We start from the raw sequence: 18,944 nt of genomic DNA, 5'->3' as shown, positions 1-18,944 counted from the left end.
TGTGGTATAAGGTTCAAAGTTCTCAAAACTTAACCTACACATGATATTCACCCTCAATAAATAGTAACGGTAAGAACACACTTTCATTTAAATATTCACCTCTTTCTCAACAATATTTCAATACTCAAGTATGCTCAAAACCCCCAATTCAATCTCTCAGGCGGCATCACAAGTCAAATAATATACTCAAGCCTCTCTCTTAGGCAAATCATAATTCACATGCTCTCAAAGCAAATAAGATAACAAATAAGGCCCCTCCACGGGCTATATAATACAAATAAACCCCGTCACGGCAACACATTAATAAATAAGCCTCCACACGGACATCACAATATATATAACATTCTCAACTCATACTACAACTCCATCCCAAAGTCTATAACATATGAATGACTAATTACCCCATCTCAATCTCAAAGAAAGGTAGCCAAACCTACCTCAATTGCCGAAACCGCACTCGAATACCTCCACTGGACAAGCAACTCTCGAATTCAGCGTCCGGAATGACAACCCACTATCAACAATGAAACATACACGTCACAAGGAGTCCAATGACACCCATATTGATAGGTTTCGGAACCGGGGGTAAAATGGTCCAAAAATTAACTATTTTCGAAAAGGGTCAAATCTGGAAATTTATTGAACAATCCATTCTATTGGTAATAAGAAATTCATGGTTGAAAAACCCATAAAAATAGAGCTCAAAACGAGTTGGAAATCACAATTTTCCTTAAATTCGGATTAGGGAAGAAACAAAGATTTTTGGGGTTTGAAACTAAAATTTAAGAGTTAAAATCATCAAAAATTTAATGAAAAAGGAAGGTTTTAGGTCAAAAATCACTTACCCAACACTTTGCCTCGAAAATCTCTCCTCAAATCACCTCAAGGAGTTCAAGAACTCAAACAAATGATGAAAAATATTGAAATGGGAAGAAAGGGGCATTTTCAGCCCAAAAAGTTACTGTTCACGCGTGTTACTGTTCACGCGTTTTTGTACAAATTTTTGAAAATCACCCTCAAGGTCATTACAATAACAGACTTTTATGGTTTCTGAGGATTGAACTGAGTTTCATAATGACTTCTAATTAGATTACCACCACCTCCACCAGGTTGATGACCAGAATTTCCATTACCAACACTATGACCACTCCCCTTTTGGCTAAACAATACAGTACTTTCCATCAGTTTAGGAAGGCATGATTCATAGTTAGTATGTGTTATGTTCCTTTGACTTTCATGATCCATGACAAGGGAAAAGGCTTTGTTCAGATTTGGAATTAGAGACTGCATCAGAATCTGTCCTCTAACTACAGAGTAGGTCTCATTTAGTCCCATTAGGAATACTAGTAACCTTTGATACTCATAATGATCTTAAAACTTCTTAGACTCAGGGCATGAACAGCCTGACAAGGCATAATTGAATCATATTCATTCCACAAGCCTTTGAGTTTTGTATAATAATCTGTAACTGACATGGTCCCCTGACTTAGACCATGAATTTCTTTATGGAGTTGATACACATGAGCTCCATTAATCTTGTCGAACCTTTCCTTTAGATCACACCACACCTTGTGTGCATCTCCTTCATACACCACAATCCCCAGCAATCCTGGTCGAACAACATTCATAATCTAAGAGAGGATTACAACATTACACTTCTTCCAAGCATCAGAAAACTCAGGTCCAAACTTAGACTTAGGATATCTACCATCAATGAATCTAAGTTTACTCTTGCCTATCAATCCAATTCTCATAAATCTACTCCAGATTGCATAGTTCTCTGAATCAACTAGTTGAAGAGAAATTAATGAGCTACTTGGAGTATCATTTTGATGTAAGAAGAGAGGATGATTGTGGTCAATATTTGGAATTACAAGCTCAGATGCTGTTGTGTTTGAGTTGAAATTCTCAGCACCTAGTATTCCAAATGCAGCTTCACCTAGGTTCACCATTGAACTTGCTTCGAAATTGAGTATGCTGAAACTTGATTGCGACTCAAACACCTTTTAGAGATGAGTACCTATACTGCGTGTCTTCTCAGCACTTAACTGCTTGTTACAGTTCTAGAATCTTACCAAATGCTCTGATACCCTGATAACTCCATTGATGAGTTTTGTTAGACGACTATATGAATTAAGATGAGTTAGTCGAGAAGGAAAAAGGAAGAAGAAGATGAGAAGCTGCAGTGCAGCAGATGTAGAACAGAAGAGATGTAGCAGAGGAGAAGAGAAGATTACATTGCCCTCTCAGTCACATTGTACATATTCACACACTTGTCATTCATGTGGTGTGAGTGAGGTGTATTTATAGAGTGTGGCTAGTTAGTTACAAGTCACTATCAACCTACAACTAACATCTAACAAACTTCAACTAACTCTAACAACTTATTAACCATGGTAGCTTGCCTATGGTTAACATACTGTCCATGGAGAATGGACTATGTTTTCCTTTTCTTAATTTGATTTTTACGTGTTTTTTTTACTTTTTATTTTTCTTATCACATCAGCTTTGAAGAAGAAGTAGGGAGAGGTACTGTCCATGGAGAATGGACTATGTTTTTTTTCTTAATTTGATTTTTCTTCGTGTTTTTTTTTCTTTTTATTTTTCTTATCACATCAGCTTTTAAATGAAAATAAATTTACTTTTAAATAGTATAAGTGTAATAATAGCTTAGATTTGTAACTAATTTTTTGAAACAAATTCAGAATGCATTTGATGTCGTTTTCCTAATGATTTCTTAGCACATCCATTTGTTTGTATATATATGGTTCCAAGTTTTACAAATTAAAAAAATTATTATGTCAAAGTAGGGGGGAAAAATGAAAAAGGAAATTAATTAGTGAAAATTCAATTCTCACCAACAAAATGAAAATCACGGTCAAATCAACTAGTAACATCATGTGGTCCTAAGTCCACCTACGTTCCAAAACAACTTGTGTATACTTTTTTTTGGTTCGCATTATTGGATAAGAAGAGAATAAAGCTAGAGGTGCTCTTTCTTCACTGAAATAGCTCCACTAATTGAATCAAACATTTTGTGATCATGGATTGTGTCTTGTTTAATCACTCATCAGTTCCAAGAATCTTCATGATCAATTCAAATGCTCATCATCTATCTTGTGGGAATTCTCATAATATAGTTGGAGTTGGACACCATAGAAAAAGAACATCTCCTAATTTGAATACTTCCACAACATGTTGTGCTGCTGAGATTCCATTTCAGAATGGGTCTTTATTTGAAACATTAAGTGTTGAAATAACCCCTGAAACTATTGATTTCTTTGTGAGTGAAACAGAGGGTGACCCTGATTGTCCCACAAAAGGTTATTCTTCAATTGGAGACGCACTTAATGCATTGTCTAAAGGAAAGGTTGGTACTTTTTTTCCCCATTTTTGGTCTTGAATTTCCTTTTGTAATACTCCATTCATCTGTTTCGGTTTATGTTGCACTATTTGAATTTCGAATGTCATATAAGTTTTTTCTTTGATTGTCTTCTTAATATTTAGGATCGGAAATTATTGTTGACTTTATAATAAGTGTTTGGCAATAAATTTCAAAAGAAAACAATTTTTTGGAGCTGGAGTTGAAGATATAGTTGTGTTTAGTGATATTTTTGTAAAGACTATTTAAAATAATTTTCATGATTAAATATACTTTCAAATTTGAAATAAAAGTGAGTTTTTCAAATTTGAAATATAACTTCAAGTGAAATTTAAAATTTTCATGATCAAATATTAATTTGTATATGTGGGAAAAGTAAGCGTGTTTGGGTTTACGGGCAAGAAAGTGACATATATGCATTTGCAATATAAGTCGGTGACTTTTATGACTACGCAATTTCTTGTTACGATATTCTAATGTTATGTGTGAGTGATCAACAGGACATCTCGATCACATATATCATCAAGTCATACGGATCAGGACTTGTATCGTTCCTCTTCTTATTTGTAGCTTTGGAATTATGAAGATTTGACATGATTGAGTAATGAAACATGATAACTAGGTTGAATATAAGATGAAGTAGTAACAATTTGTCAAAGTTTGCATTTATTTCTAAAATATTTTTTCTCTTCCTTTGATAGTTTTCACTCATGATACCTCAAAAGCAACAACAACAACATATTTAGTGAAATTCCACAAATATATGTAGAATATTTGTGGACGTTACCACTACTTCGTGGAGATAGAGATGTTGTTTTCGAAAGACCATCGGCTCAAGTGTATCAAACCCTAATAAAAGAAGAAGAAAACAATGGAGAAAGCATAACAGTCAATAAACAAAATAGTGTAAAGTCTGCAAGAGAGAAACAATAATAACAACAAATAGTGTGATAATTGAGATACATAAACAACATATGACAAGAACTACCTAATCCTACGACAGGCACTAAACCTTTGCAAGACAAGACAACACTCTATCCCTACTAACCTTCTACCATAATACGCGATATTCACTTCTTTCAATCTAAAGTCATGTACTCCGTAATATAAAGTTGCGTCACGTCCTATCTAATCACATCTCTCCAATATTTTTGGCTTACCCCTACCCCTCCGCGCACCCGCTACAACTAGCCTCTAATACCTCATCACTGGGGCATCAACGCCCCTTCTCTGCACATGTCTAAACTATCTCAGTCTTGCTTTCCTCATTGTGTCCGCTACAGAGGTCACTCCCACCTTCTCACGGATAACCTCATTCCTGATCTTGTCACTCCTAGCATGTCCACACATCCATCTCAATATCCTTATCTCCGTAACATGTATCTTCTCAACATGTGAGTTCTTGAATGGAAAACACTCCATCCCATACAACAAAGATTATCTAACCACCACTTTGTAAAACTTACTTTTAAGTTTAAGTGGTACCTTCTTATCACACAAGATTTCAGAGGCAAGCCTCCATTTCATCCATGCCACTCTAATGCGATATGTGACATCATTATCGATGTCCCTAATACCCTGAATGACGGACCTAAAATATGTAAGACTTTCTCTTTTGAGTATAGTCTATTTGGCAAGCCTTATTTCCACGTCTGTTTCCTCCAACGCAAACTGAACTTGCAATTCAAATATTTCGTTTTGGTCCTGCTCAACCTAAACCCTTTGGATTCCAGAGTGCATATCAAAACCTCTAACCTTTCATTAACTTTGTCTCGTGTCTCATCAATTAGTACCATGTAGTCACTATGGAAACCCCTCTTGAATAGTCTATATCAGCTCATCCATCACCAAGGCAAATAGGAAAGGGCTAAGAACTGATCCCTGATGTAGCCCTATCTCAATTGAAAAGTGCTCCAAGTCACCTCCCACCATTCTAACCCAGGACTTGGCTTCATCACACATGTCCCTTATTGTTCTCATATAAACCATCGAGACACCATTAGCCTCCAAACACCACTAGAGAACATCTATCGAGTCTTTGTCATAGGTCTTTTCAAGATCAATTAACATCATATGTATGTCTCTCTTTCTTTTCCTATATTTCTCCACCAGTCTCTGCACAAGATGGATGGCTTCAGTACCTCAAAAAGCAAATTTTTAAAAAAAATATGTCACTCATGAGACCTGAAAATAATTTTCTTTTAAAAAAAATTATTTCGCTCATGGTACCTGCGAAAATGATCTTTTAAATAATTCTATTTTATACATGGTATGTGGAAAAGTAATCATTTAATAATTCTATTTCACTTGTGATACCTGGAAATGCATTTTTTTTTTCCTATTTCTGAAATCATGACGATTCGATATTATTTGTGAGAAATCAAATAGTATTACTAGGTTGAATATAGCATAAAGTATACCAGTTTGATACTTTCATGCCACATACTTTTTTTATAATTCGAAATCATGATGATTCGGTATGATTTTTGAGTAATCCAATAAAAATCAAAATTGGTTGAATATAGCATGAAGTCACTGATCTTTTATGAATTGTGTGCCACAGTTCTAACTAGTGAAAATATTTAATAAGCAGCTCAAATGTAACCTTTTTGTCCAAATCACCCGTGATATAGTCCACTTTGAGGGCCAAGTCCACCATTAAGAGTATCCATACATCTTATATATAAGTTATTTTTATTTTTAGCTATTAATATAAGATTTTGTTTGCACACCAAACATATGATATCATTTGCTTTCAAAGTGACAGACTTGAAGTATATAAAGAGAGAATTTTTCCAAATTTCCAATTTGGGCTCTATAAATGATGTTCTCATATTTAAGATGTCAAGAGCTTCTTTGATCATCACACTTTTAATGTGAGACTATTTGTTAAAGACATTGTTGTCGCTGACAGCTTAAACATTGATGAGATGATCACACAATTAAACACTCTTTATGACACGTATTATAACTGCTTCAATATTACAATATAGTAGTAGATTTCCATTTGGTAGAACTTATGATTGTGAAAATGTGTCAGTTTGTCATTGTTGTAGATGATGAAAGTGGGGAAGTGGAAGGAAACCTTGTCATGGCAGCATCCTTTGCTAGTTCTGAGGCAATTGCATTTATGGTGAAACTTGGTTCAGGCATTATTTCAGTGGGCATGAAAGAAGAGGATCTTGAGAGGCTTAATCTTCCTTTGATGTCACCTGAAAAAGAAGATGACTCTTCTGCTCCATCCTTCACAATCACAGTGGTAATATGACTCTTCTCTTCCTTCCATAGATATAAGTATAGTAATGTACCAAGGGATTGTTTGGTAAAGTGTATGAGAATAGTAATGAATAGGGTGTATTAGTAATGTTGAGATCAGTAATGTTGGGATTAGTTATGCATGAATTATTTCTTTTCCACTGTTTGATTTGGTGTATTAAAGGTAGTTATGTCTTTAATCATGCTTCTTCGTTGCTAATATCATAATTTGTTATGTATTAATTATACATTAAAACGTCGTTTGATAGATTGTATTAGAATAATACTGGCTGAATAGGCTAAGATCAGTAATGTTGATATTAATTATGCTGGGATCATTTCGTATCCACTATTTGGTTTGGTGTATTAAGGGTAGTTCTGTCTTTAATCATGCTTCTCCATGTATTAATAACCTTTGTATTGCTAATACCATAATTTGTTATGCATTAGTTATACACCATATAATACTGAATAGGATGTATAATTAAATAATACCATGGCTAAAACATGTATTATTTTCTCCAATACATCCTACCAAACTACTTATTATTATTATTATTATTTATGCTTGAAAAATGTACTATATTTCCGCTAATTGATTGGGAACTCATATCAGTGTGAGTGTGTGAAGAACTTATTAACAGAAGGGCTCTAGTTTTACTATGTGAAGCTCTCCTTAGTTTCTATTTATATTGCATTTATGTAGTAGATTTGTATGGTATAACGTATATTTAACGATTTTACAAGCTGTTGTGTATTAGTGATGATTTTTGCTTACTGAAGTACCATATTATTATGCAAAGGATGCAAAGAAGGGCACATCTACTGGTGTATCAGCTTCGGATAGAGCTAAAACTGTCCTAGCATTGTCATCACCTACTTCTACTCCGGAAGATTTCATAAGGCCAGGACATGTTTTCCCTCTCAAGTATCGGAATGGTGGAGTCTTAAGAAGATTTGGTCATACTGAAGCTTCCGTTGATTTAGTAACGTCTGCTGGCTTGAAACCAGTTTCTGTTCTTTCAACGATAGTTGATAAAAATGATGGTTCTATAGCCTCTATGCTCATTTTAAAAAATTTGGCCTTGGAGCACAAGATTCCGATTGTATCAATAACTGATTTAGTAAGGTGAATCATTAACAGATTTTTCGTACTGCAACAATGGACAGCTTTCTTATTTGTATGTCATGTTTTACTGCTTGCAGATATAGGAGAAAGAGGGAGAAGCTTGTCGAAAGAACAGCAGTATCACGTTTACCAACAAAATGGGGATTATTCGAGGCTTACTGCTACCGTTCAAAGCTTGATGGTACAGAGCATATAGCTGTGGTAAAGGTCAGAAATTTCTCCTTTGATAGTATAAACTATTAGTGATTAGTGAATTTTATCATTTCAAATAAATTTGCACAATTCAACAGGGTGATATTGGGAATGGTCAAGATGTGTTGGTAAGGGTACATTCGGAGTGTTTGACCGGGGATATTTTTGGATCAAGACGATGTGATTGTGGTAATCAGCTGGATTTGGCAATGCAGCTGATTGAGGAAGCTGGTAGGGGTTTGGTTATCTATCTCAGAGGACACGAAGGACGAGGCATTGGCTTAGGTCACAAGCTTCAGGCCTATAATTTGCAAGATGAGGGTCATGATACTGTTGAAGCCAATCTAGAGCTTGGTTTTTCTGCAGATGCTCGTGAATATGGCATTGGCGCGCAGGTTAGTAAGATCATGTGCTTATTTTCTACTACTAGAGTAACTATTAACTAATGGAAGAATATGATTTTATTGATTGCAACAGATGTTAAGGGATATAGGAGTTCGTACCATGCGCCTAATGACTAACAATCCAGCCAAATTTACTGGTTTAAAGGGATATGGTTTAGCAGTCGTTGGACGGGTACCAGTTTTGACACCCTTCACAGAGGAAAACAGGAAGTATTTGGAAACCAAAAGAACAAAGATGGGTCACATATATGGATCTGATGTTCAAGGACCCATTAAGGCGTCCATCAAACGGAATTCAGAGAAACAAGATCCATCCCAGGAAAGAAAAGAAAGTTAAGTACAGATTACTTTCAAGGAGGGAGAGACTATCATCTGTTTCATACTAAATTCACTTTTTTTTTTCTTGTAGAATAATTCTTTGAGATATATTCTAATTACAGAAAAGAAAATACACTAAACCACCAATGATACATAATTATGTACATCCAAAATCCAAAATTTCAATGATTTTCTTTTTAGCTTACTTTCTGTATCTCATTTCATCTTTTGAAGGATTTTGTAAGTTCCAAGTCCCTCTATGTTCAACCAACTGAAACAAACAGTACAAGTATGGAAAAATGTGAATTTCAATCAATAATCTAAAACGAAAACGTATACCTCAATGGAGCTACAAACTTTAGATGACCACAGTTGTGTTTTTAGTTTGATTGGCCTAGTTTTATTCATTCAATTATCGCGTCTAGTTTCTATTAATTTATTATTCCAATTGTTTCTTTTTCCTTATTCGTGTTGCTGTTATTGGAATTATCTCTGCTAAATAGGATAAAAGAATAAATAACTAAAATGTGTTCTTCACATATTTTTTCACTTCTATGCTCTTCAGTTGTTAAAATCTGCTTCCTTTGGCTGAACCAAACGTACCATCACCGACTATTAACTTTCACAGACAATCAGAAAGAAATGTGAAGGATGAATCTGCTTAGTTTCTATCTATGTTCTTATAAGAATTCCTTGTCTCTTATCAACTTCTTCTCGTGCACACGGGCTTGTCTTTGCTAATCAAATAGTATAGTATCCATCTCAAATCCTCCTTGTTCATGAAGCCCTCTACTAGGAGTGAGCTAACTCTGAAGCTCTTAGTATATGCAGTGTAGTGATTGAGAGACATACCTAGAAATTGTTGGACACAATTGGAAATGGAAAAACCACTAGTCAGTGCTTCCTTCTACGACTCTAGAAAGAATGATTCTGTAATATCTGTGACCGGATATCCTCATTGTGTACTGATCGTTCACGATTGAAATCTTCCCTTCTCAGAGTTTCCAGTAATGAGTTCATAGTAATGGAATGTCCTTGCTGCATTTTGACACTTAACACATTTGATCTACATAGAGGACAGCTTGAATGAATCTGAAACCAAGTGTCAATGCAGGCAACATGAAAGACATGGGAGCAACAAGGCAAGTGTTTCAGCCATTCACCATCTTGAAATTCACCCAAGCAAACTGCACAATCTGAGTTATTTGGTCTGGCAGTTTGGTCGTCGTTCTTCTTGAACTGAGTGATTGGAAGTGAATGCATAATATAAGAGTCTAGACCACAGCTTTGGAGCTGTGAATCATGATCTTCAAGAATATGCTCGTTTAGTTGACGCCTTTGAGTTTGGTTTCTGTATAAATGCACAGATAGAAATCCACAACAGTGTGTCTGTATAATCTTGAAGTAACTGAATAGAAGAAAGATCAAACAAACTATCACTACTGAGACAATCAGTAGTGGATCCCAATGCGAAGGTCCAACGCCTGGAGTAGAGTTTGGACTAGACATGCTATTCGGAATTTCAACAGGAAAGACTTTTTAGAATTGAATTGATAGGGTTTTTAAGACAAGTTTCCTAGTTTAGGAACTTTGTAATTAGAGAAAATACTAAGTTTAGAAAAACTTTTGAGGACATGGCTGACGGTTATATCAAAGTAAGATCAATACAGACAAACAAAGTTAGTAATGAATCCAAGAATCTAACACTAAGTATCTTTCGGACGAGTTCATTTAAGTAGAGGTCACAAAGTTTCTACCTTCGACAATGAAGAAAGAGAATTCTTCCTTCAGTTTTCCATCTTTAACGGCAGAAAATAGGATTGATCAAATTTTATAGCCTTTTGGTATCTTTAATTTGCCACGTGACCAGGAGGTCACGGGTTCAAGCCTTGGAAACAACCTCTGGTAGAAATGCAAGGTATGGCTGCGTACAATAGACCCTTGTGGTTGGGCCCTTCCCCGGACCCTGCGCATAGCAGGAGCTTTAGTGCACCGGGCTGCCTTTTTTGGTATCTTTAATCTTTTCATGATACCAAAGATTATAGATATTGGTACTTTTTTGTGTTTGTCATTTTCTATGCAACAACCAAGATGCTTTCTTCTTGAAAGAGTCCAAATGGAGGAGGGTTAGGGGAATGAGAGGTTTTGCTCTTTTTCTAGTTGCAAATAACAAAATCAATTCTTTTTCTGAAACATATCAAAAGTTCTCCTTGACAATAAAACCTTCGGCCAAAAAGTTCAAGTTACACATTTATGGACAAAAATAAATCTCTACTTTAGTAACATATCAATATCAACAACCATAATCCAAATTCAAAATTCATATTATTACTGTTTATTGAATAATGTAAAGAAAACTGTAAGGGAAAAGCCAAAAAAACTAATGCTGTCAAACTCAATCAATATGTCCCATTTACAACACCTGGACAAAATGCTTTGTGCAAAAATTTGAAATATAGGCATCCGTCTTTCAACCTGTATTGCTCAGATTCTCCAAAAATGTTACTGCACCCGTGTCGAATCCTCCAAAAATACACTACTTTTGAAGAATTTTTGAAGATTCCGAGCTACGGAACTTTCAACTTGTGTTAATGCAACCTTTGTCTCTTTCCCAGGAAGACATGAGTGTTCATATTTGGACCAAAAGATGCCAACCTCTGCTTTTCCAAAGAGGAACCAGAATCAGAATTAACAAAATTTAACATAGATGTAGACATCATTTGTGAAGATCCACATGACATGTCAAAATAGCTCAAATTTGCACCAAGATTCTGATTTGCACTATCAGATACACACCCTTTAATGGAAACTTGTGGGATATTAAACAGCGTAAGCTGAGGTGGATTTCGCCATTGTGGAAGTTGTCCTGAAACTAAAAGTGTCTGCAGAAGTGGCCCTGATTCAAGAACAGCCTGCAAGAGTTTCCCTTGTTGAGGCAAAGTTTTCCCCTTTACAAAACTGTCAATAACCAATGAGGCCTTGTCAACTTTTGGGGCCAATTGAGTAACACAATTGTCATAAGCTACTGGATTTGAATCAGCCATGTTCATGTTGGAAAATTCCAAGTCAGGGGATGAAACTGTATCGAAAAACGATTCGATAGGGGATGAATAATGTGACTGATAATTGTATGTTTCAGACAAGCTGTTGGACTGATCAGTTATACTTGAATTTGCTTTTGTGGACTTCATCATCACAATAGGAGGATTACTATCAAGTTTGTTGAGTAGTTTCTGAAGTTGATCTTTTGCTTCATCTCTTTCTTGACAAACCATTTTCAAGAATTGGATTAATTGCTTCACATACTCTTTGTTCTTCATCATTTCTTCACTCATTTGCAGTTTCAACTTTTCAAGTTCAAGACTTGTGTAAAGAAGATTCTGTCTCATTTCATCCATAGTCTGCAAGAATTGACCAAATTCAAGTTAAAATTGAATGTACTCCGACCTTATTCCTATAAGGTAAAGTAGAGAGGTTGTTTTCGGAAAAAATAGAATTTTATCATAACAAAAAAGTTGTTAGGCATGTACAAGTAATTCAAAGATGTTTGAAGAAACACAAAGTGGATGAACAAGTAACTCAAAAGTTTTAGTAAAATTAAAACAAAAGAATTAAGTAGAAAGCAATGATTAATTCTTGAAATTTGCCAATAGATTCTTGAACAACAGAGACATATATAGAAAATGAAAGAAGTATTCATTTCACCTCTTGGTAACACCATAAAGAAGCCATTTCTTCCATTTTTCTCTCTCAATCAAATCACAATTACTTGAAATATGGGAAATAGAGAGAAATGAAATCTCTTGAGAAGAATTTTTTGAGAAGAAAGAAAGGGGGAGGTTTAAGGAGTGATGGAGTTGTAGATTTATATAGAAGAAAAATACACAAAAAAGGACAAAAGAACCTCTATTATTGTAACAAAAGTTTATTATGGAATCTTAAAGAATTTCCATTAAAAAAAAAAACTCCATTTATCTATACAATTTTCCCTTCCTCACCCTCCGTGGTCATTTGGTCATAAACATTTTTCACTTTTTTTCAAAGTGAAATTGTGAAATAATGTCAAAAAAGCATTTTGCACTTTTTCACTTTAAATTAGTTACAAAAAATTTAAAATAACTCTAATTTGTATTTATAGTAACAAAATAAATTCTAAATATTTCTTCTTCTTTTTTTTAGTTCGGGTGTAAGGAAAGGAGAAATAGGGAAGGAGATTATAAGTAGGGGCGGAATTAGTAGCCCGCAAGAACCTAGTAGATTTTGCCAAAATAGTGTATTAGTATTAATAAATTCATTAAATATGTATAAATATTAAATTTAAAATATACTTATTATCACTTAAAATTGTTATTGTAAATTCAAAACTCATATAGTTGAAATTCTAGTTTTGCCTTTATGAGATAGAAATCAAATTCTTATAAACAAAGTGAAAATTTAGATAGCCAATCAATTAAACTAAAAAATTTTCTAAATATCATTTTTTACGTTAAAAATAATTTTAAAAAAATCAAATTTCATAATTTTCATGTTCAAATGTCACCAAATGTTGACTTGGCAATGAGTTGTGTTTTTTTGTTCTTGCAGAAAATTAGGTTCCAGTCTTTTAGGGCCCTTTGTCTCTTCTTACCTAAAAAAAAAAATGAAACCTCAAATATATGCGTTGGCACTGCAAATTCTTTTTACACACAGTCAATATATTCTATTCGTTTTATTTTTGCTTATTATAAATGGTTTAATTTGTGTACAAATTCTTTTAGATGTGTAAACTTAAACACATATTTTTTTAGCATAAATGCCATTACTTCGAGTTTAGAATGAAAAGGCACTTTTTTTTCACTTTCTAAGTGAATATTACTATTTTTATTTTATTTAACGTAACTCATGTTGACTTACAATACCCTTTAAATAAAATACTTATTAGAGGTTTATTTAACTAAATTAACCTTACTAATTATGTTTATGTAGATATTTAATGAAGGGTAGTATTTAATGAAAATAATAAACCTCTATTGACTTGTTAAGATAAACAAATAAAAAGGAAAATATTTTTAATATAAGAATCAAATAAAACAAAACGAAGTGAGTATTAAGGTTTAAAGATAAACCTCGTTCCATAATTTAAATATGGATATGAATTAAATGTTATTTAGAAAGGTAAATTACTCTGGGCACAAAAATGGAACTTTGATCAACCATCGCTGCGATGATAATGCTATTTCCTTTTTTAGCTTCTTAATTTTTTTTATTACTACATCCTTTGTTTATTTTTATTTGTCTAATATTTTAAAAATAATTTTTTTTTTACATATCAAGAAAACATAATTAATAATTTTTGTGTTTTAGCTAAACATTAATTATTTATTTTTCAAATCATTTTTCAAGATCTACGGCTAATATCAATTAATATGAGTATTGTAATAAATATTCATATTAATTATTTTAAAAAAAAATCGTGTAAAATCCAAAATAAACAAATAAAAATGACTGTAACGAGCACTTTCTCCGTTCACTTTTACTATTATAGTTATATATATAATACTCTTATTTGTTCATTTTAGCAAATGAAAAGATATATTTTTTTAAAAAAAGTACCCTAATCATTAAGTAATTAATTCTATGAAACATGCAAAGTCAATACTCAATTAATACTCTCTACCTTCATTTTTACTTCTCAGAGTAATTTGACTAATTTTTAAAATTGAATTAAATTAGATTAATTTAATATTTTAAACTTAAAAATTAGATGTTCAAAAACTATATCAAAAATATTATAAGTTGTAATTCTTTATCTTAATATATATAACAACAATAACATACTCAATATAGTAAATTTTTCATATGAATAGAGTATGGAGGGATAAAAAATGGGTGAGACATTTTTTTAATAGGCATATGATATTTTTGGAATTAAAAAACGATGAAAAGGGTAAATATGCATTATTTGTTAGACGAAGAATTCGTATATTTTTATTTTTTTAACAAAAAGTATATCGGCTCTTAATCACAATGTAGGGGTGAACAAAATCGAACCAAACTGCACACCAAGTGCAAATCGGAAAAAAAATCGACTAGTGATTTAGTATTAGAAAAAAATCCACTATACTTGGGTTGGTTTGATTTTAATTTAAAAAGTCAACTCCAGACCAAACAACCTGATATTATATATATAATTTTTAAAATTTATTTTATACATAAAAATATTTACTTTGATATAATTTATAAATATTTCTTATATTTTTTCATAGTTTTTATCTCTAAACATATTATTTCAAGTTTGAGATTTAGAATTGTAAATGGTCCAATAAAAAATATACTCCATAGATATTAGTAACTCTAATAAAGCTCAGGTGAAAATCAAATCGATACCAATGTTAATAAAAATAATAAATCAATTCAACACTAAGGATGACAATAGTGTTGAATATTTATTTTTTATTTTATATTGATTTAGACAACTAAAATACATAACCTAATTTTAGTTTTTCTTTAATATTTAGTCATGTGGTTAATACTTAGTAGACTTTTTTAGCATGATTTAATGTAACGACATGTCCCCGTCGTTATGAATAAGCCAATGAGGAAGGAAATTAGGCTAAAAAACTTCTGAGTAGTAACTTGAAAAATTTGAGCCAAAGTCATGGGTTCGATTTTCAAAATCAACATGCTGCATGAGATATAGGGATCGAATGTCACGTTTTGACACATACATATATACATACAAGACTCGAGTGTCACATTTCGACACGACTATTTTTTTGTATGGATCCCATGAGAGGACTCTTGTTGGCTGTTGTTGAGAATGACATTTTGAACTGAATCATGATTATGAACTTGCTAATTGATAATGTGTTTCATAGATGCCTATCTTTACTACTTTACAGTTGCTTGCATATGTTCCACTTACTGGTTGTCCGTGTGATCTTACTAGTATATCATTGATTATGTGTACTGATACTGCACTTGTTCTTTCCTTGTTGAGTACAGGGCATCTTCAGGCAGTTGCTGACAGACCTCTGCTAGGAGATCAGTGATCATTGAATTTAAGAGTGAACCAGTTCTTTCAGGCTGCCGTGGATTCCGTCTTAATTCTTAGTCCATCCTCCGGACATAGACTGCATCTTTCAGACTTATTCTTATGTTATTATTTTTGGGATTGTATCCCTTTTCTCTTAGACTTACTATGTAGTAGTTTTGGTACAATGACTTTCAGGTTTTAGGAGGTTTACTTCCGCATGTTTTATTTATGACTGTGTTGAATTATTCCTGAGTTTATAGGGACTCAGCTTAAACCTTATATAAAAGTTGTTGCCACATCATTTTATGCTTACTATTGTGTTAGGTGCTAGTTTGGGGTGTAGGTTTGGTTCTCCCATTGGAGGTTAGCATGGGTTTTTATATATGACTGTGTTGAATTATTCTTGAGTTTGTGGGGAATCAGCTTAAACCTTATATAAAAGTTGTTGCCACATCATTTTATGCTTACTTTTGTGTTCTAGTTTGGGGTGTAGGTTTGGTTCTCCTTGAGTGCCACTTACGGCCCAATTTGAATCTTTACATTTAATATTTTTAAATTATGATCATTTTCATTATGACTTATTAATTTGTAATATTTATTTTATGTGATTTCATTATTATTATTATTTTTTTGAATATTTTAGTCTCATCACTCATTTTATATTTTGTGTTATTTTCTTTTTTTAAAAAACCCCTTAGATAGTTGTGTTTTAGTAGGACTAGAGAAATATTTGAAGTACAAGTTAACCATATGTTTGTATGATTACTTTAACGAAAAAATCCAAAAGAATCCAAAGTTGAAAAAATTGAGCTTTATTAATTTAATTTGGTTTATGTATTTAAAAACTCGACACAAATAGTTTGATTTGATATTTAAAAATTTTGAATCAATCCGATCATGTACACCCCTATTACAAAATTGAGGAGTATATTTATCCCTTTTCCATTCAATCTAGTTTTTCACTTTTCAACACTTGACTTTACGAACAACTCCTTACCCTGATGACTATTGTTTGGTAGAGACCTGTGTTATACTGGATGCAATGCTGAATCTATTTCATCAACTTTAACCTTGAATTTTTAAAGTGAATTATTTGAAAGTAATTTATATCATTAAAGTGACAGTTAAAATGAAATGGGGAATTTTGTTATTTTTAAAAAATAAATCTTAATTGCTCCTAAATTAATTAAGGATCATTTAGCATATAGAATGAGATAAGTAGAGATATTCATGAAATTTCTTCATTTTTCATATGAGTTAATATTTTTATCATTTCTGTATAAATATTAAAATAAAATAATCTAAAATTAATTAATGTCTTAAATTAAATATAACATAAAATTAATTTTAAATTTTATTTTGATATTATTATTCTCATTCAACGTATCAAATGATGATATTTAACAAAGAGATAAAGAAACTTAAAATCAAAATATTCTTAAGAGTTAAAAGCTATATTAATATATTTTTTCCTTTTATAGAGAAACCGGATTATTTGTGGTTCTATATTAAAAAGGGAAAATGGGTGAACTGCCCAAGAAACTGAAATTAACCGAAATGTTGTTGACTTTTATACTAATTATTATGTGTGTATTTTCTAATTATATATTTTATTTCTGTATTTTATTTTGACAAAGTTTTCTCATATCCCCATACAACTGGCACAGGGTTTTAAGTTGTGAGCACTACAGTTAAATTACACAATTAAAAATATCGTTCTATATTAGTTGTTCTTTTTTTCTTTTTACATATTTTTTAAAAAATTATAAAATAAAAAGATAATTTTACGGATTTACATTTTATAACTTTTTTTAAAACTTTACAAGCTTATTTACTTTTTTATAAAAATTAATTATAAAAATAAAATATAAAATTATAATTAATTTTATAAATTTACAGATAATTTAGAATAATTATTTTTAATAATATAAATAACTAATATGACATGGAGAGAATACTAATTTGGTACGTGAGAATTCTCCCAGTCTTTTTCGTGTTTGATATATAATTAGAAAATATTATCATATATATATATATATATATATAATGTGACATGCAGAGGGTGGAAATTGGAGCTACGCAATGGCGGAGTCAGAAATTTGATGATAAATGTGTAATTTATTTTTTTGATTACGTTAAGGGTGTGCAAAATTAAATATACACTCATACTTTCTTTGTCCTATATTAAATAGACACTTTCTATTTTATACAGTGATTAAAAAATTATTAATAGATTGATCAACTTTACTATATTGCTCTTTATTTATATCAGTGCACATAAAAAAATATACATAGAGTATATAGGGATAACTAGTATTGAGAATTGTACAAACTTCCAAAGATTGTATTGTTTGTAGGGGTAAAATGAAAAAATTAATTAATTTTATCCAGATTTAGTAAATGATTAATTAATATGGGATAACTATTTTTTAGTAAGATCCTCATTTAATATAAGACGGAGGGAGTAATCCCTAATATGTTGAAGAATGAAAAAATTTCACGTCGGTGGTTAATGAGATGAATGAAATCCTTATAAGAATTGGACAATCCTTTTTTCCTTGAGCTAGCTTTTGGAATGCGAGTTAGACTCAAGACCTGATTTTATATGATATCAAAGCAGAACTAATCTCATCCAGTGTTGGGCCCCTCGAATTAAATTTGTCAACGCACCAGATGCCAACCCTAGGCATGAGATGAAGTGTTGAAGAATGAAAAAACCTCACATCCTCCTTATGCTTGATAATCCTTCTGCCTGTTGAGCTAGCTTTTAGGACGTGAGTCCCAAAAACTAATTTTAAATAATACTTCCTCCATTTCATATTAAGTGAATTTTTGAGAGATTTTTCATTGTTCAAAATAATTGAATTGTTCAAAGTTCAAGATAGATGTTTGAAACTTTTTTCATATTTACTCTTTCATTTATTGAAGTTTTATATTTTCTAGGAGATAAATCACACTACTTACAAAGTTATATTTATGATTTTACAAAGGACAATAGTGGAAAGTATGGTTCAAATTATGTTCTTAAATATTTTTCTTAATATGTGTGTATTGCCTCACAAATTCACTTAATAAAAAATAAAAAAAGTATTTAACTTTTGTACCTAACATAATATTTTTAAAAAAGGTATACGCCTGACCACTCTTCACCTAAGATAGCTCTCGTTACAGGCCACCAATAGAACCTTATGAACATTACAATTTATTTTTTTAATTAAAAGAAACAAGAATAAGTAATTAAGGATAAAA

General features: G+C 32.0%; 3 protein-coding genes across 3 annotated transcripts; 1 reads left to right on the top strand and 2 right to left on the bottom strand.

The window, feature by feature from the left end:
- The first annotated feature begins 2,965 nt into the window (after window positions 1-2,965).
- Window positions 2,966-8,837, top strand: LOC129903374 (monofunctional riboflavin biosynthesis protein RIBA 3, chloroplastic). Its single transcript, XM_055978908.1, has 6 exons — window positions 2,966-3,370; window positions 6,423-6,641; window positions 7,441-7,766; window positions 7,844-7,973; window positions 8,057-8,353; window positions 8,436-8,837. The coding sequence occupies exons 1-6, from the start codon at window positions 3,044-3,046 to the stop codon at window positions 8,697-8,699; spliced, it is 1,563 nt and encodes a 520-aa protein (XP_055834883.1). The 5' UTR covers window positions 2,966-3,043; the 3' UTR covers window positions 8,700-8,837.
- Window positions 8,838-9,595: 758 nt separating this feature from the next.
- On the bottom strand, window positions 9,596-10,189 carry LOC129903755 (RING-H2 finger protein ATL66-like). Its single transcript, XM_055979293.1, has one exon. It carries the CDS (start codon window positions 10,187-10,189, stop codon window positions 9,596-9,598), a length of 594 nt encoding a protein of 197 aa, XP_055835268.1.
- Window positions 10,190-10,553: 364 nt separating this feature from the next.
- On the bottom strand, window positions 10,554-12,501 carry LOC129903238 (uncharacterized). Its single transcript, XM_055978742.1, has 2 exons — window positions 12,386-12,501; window positions 10,554-12,081 (listed from the first exon to the last, which is right to left on the bottom strand). Exons 1-2 carry the CDS (start codon window positions 12,419-12,421, stop codon window positions 11,269-11,271), a joined length of 849 nt encoding a protein of 282 aa, XP_055834717.1. The 5' UTR covers window positions 12,422-12,501; the 3' UTR covers window positions 10,554-11,268.
- Window positions 12,502-18,944: the final 6,443 nt, after the last annotated feature.

Source organism: Solanum dulcamara, chromosome 9 (genome assembly GCF_947179165.1).
Source record: "Solanum dulcamara chromosome 9, daSolDulc1.2, whole genome shotgun sequence".
NCBI classification, from domain to species: domain Eukaryota; kingdom Viridiplantae; phylum Streptophyta; class Magnoliopsida; order Solanales; family Solanaceae; genus Solanum; species Solanum dulcamara.
This window is presented reverse-complemented; position numbering and strand designations above follow the sequence as displayed.

Bases quoted from the DNA above. Each gene is read 5' to 3' on its own strand.
- LOC129903374 (XM_055978908.1), top strand. From the start codon at position 3,044: ATGGATTGTGTCTTGTTTAATCACTCATCAGTTCCAAGAATCTTCATG. The intron at 3,371-6,422 runs GTTGGTACTTTT...AAAATGTGTCAG, and splicing joins ATGCATTGTCTAAAGGAAAG to TTTGTCATTGTTGTAGATGA. The intron at 6,642-7,440 runs GTAATATGACTC...TATTATGCAAAG, and splicing joins CATCCTTCACAATCACAGTG to GATGCAAAGAAGGGCACATC.
- LOC129903755 (XM_055979293.1), bottom strand. From the start codon at position 10,189: ATGTCTAGTCCAAACTCTACTCCAGGCGTTGGACCTTCGCATTGGGAT.
- LOC129903238 (XM_055978742.1), bottom strand. From the start codon at position 12,421: ATGGAAGAAATGGCTTCTTTATGGTGTTACCAAGAG. The intron at 12,082-12,385 runs GTGAAATGAATA...CAATTCTTGCAG, and splicing joins CTTTATGGTGTTACCAAGAG to ACTATGGATGAAATGAGACA.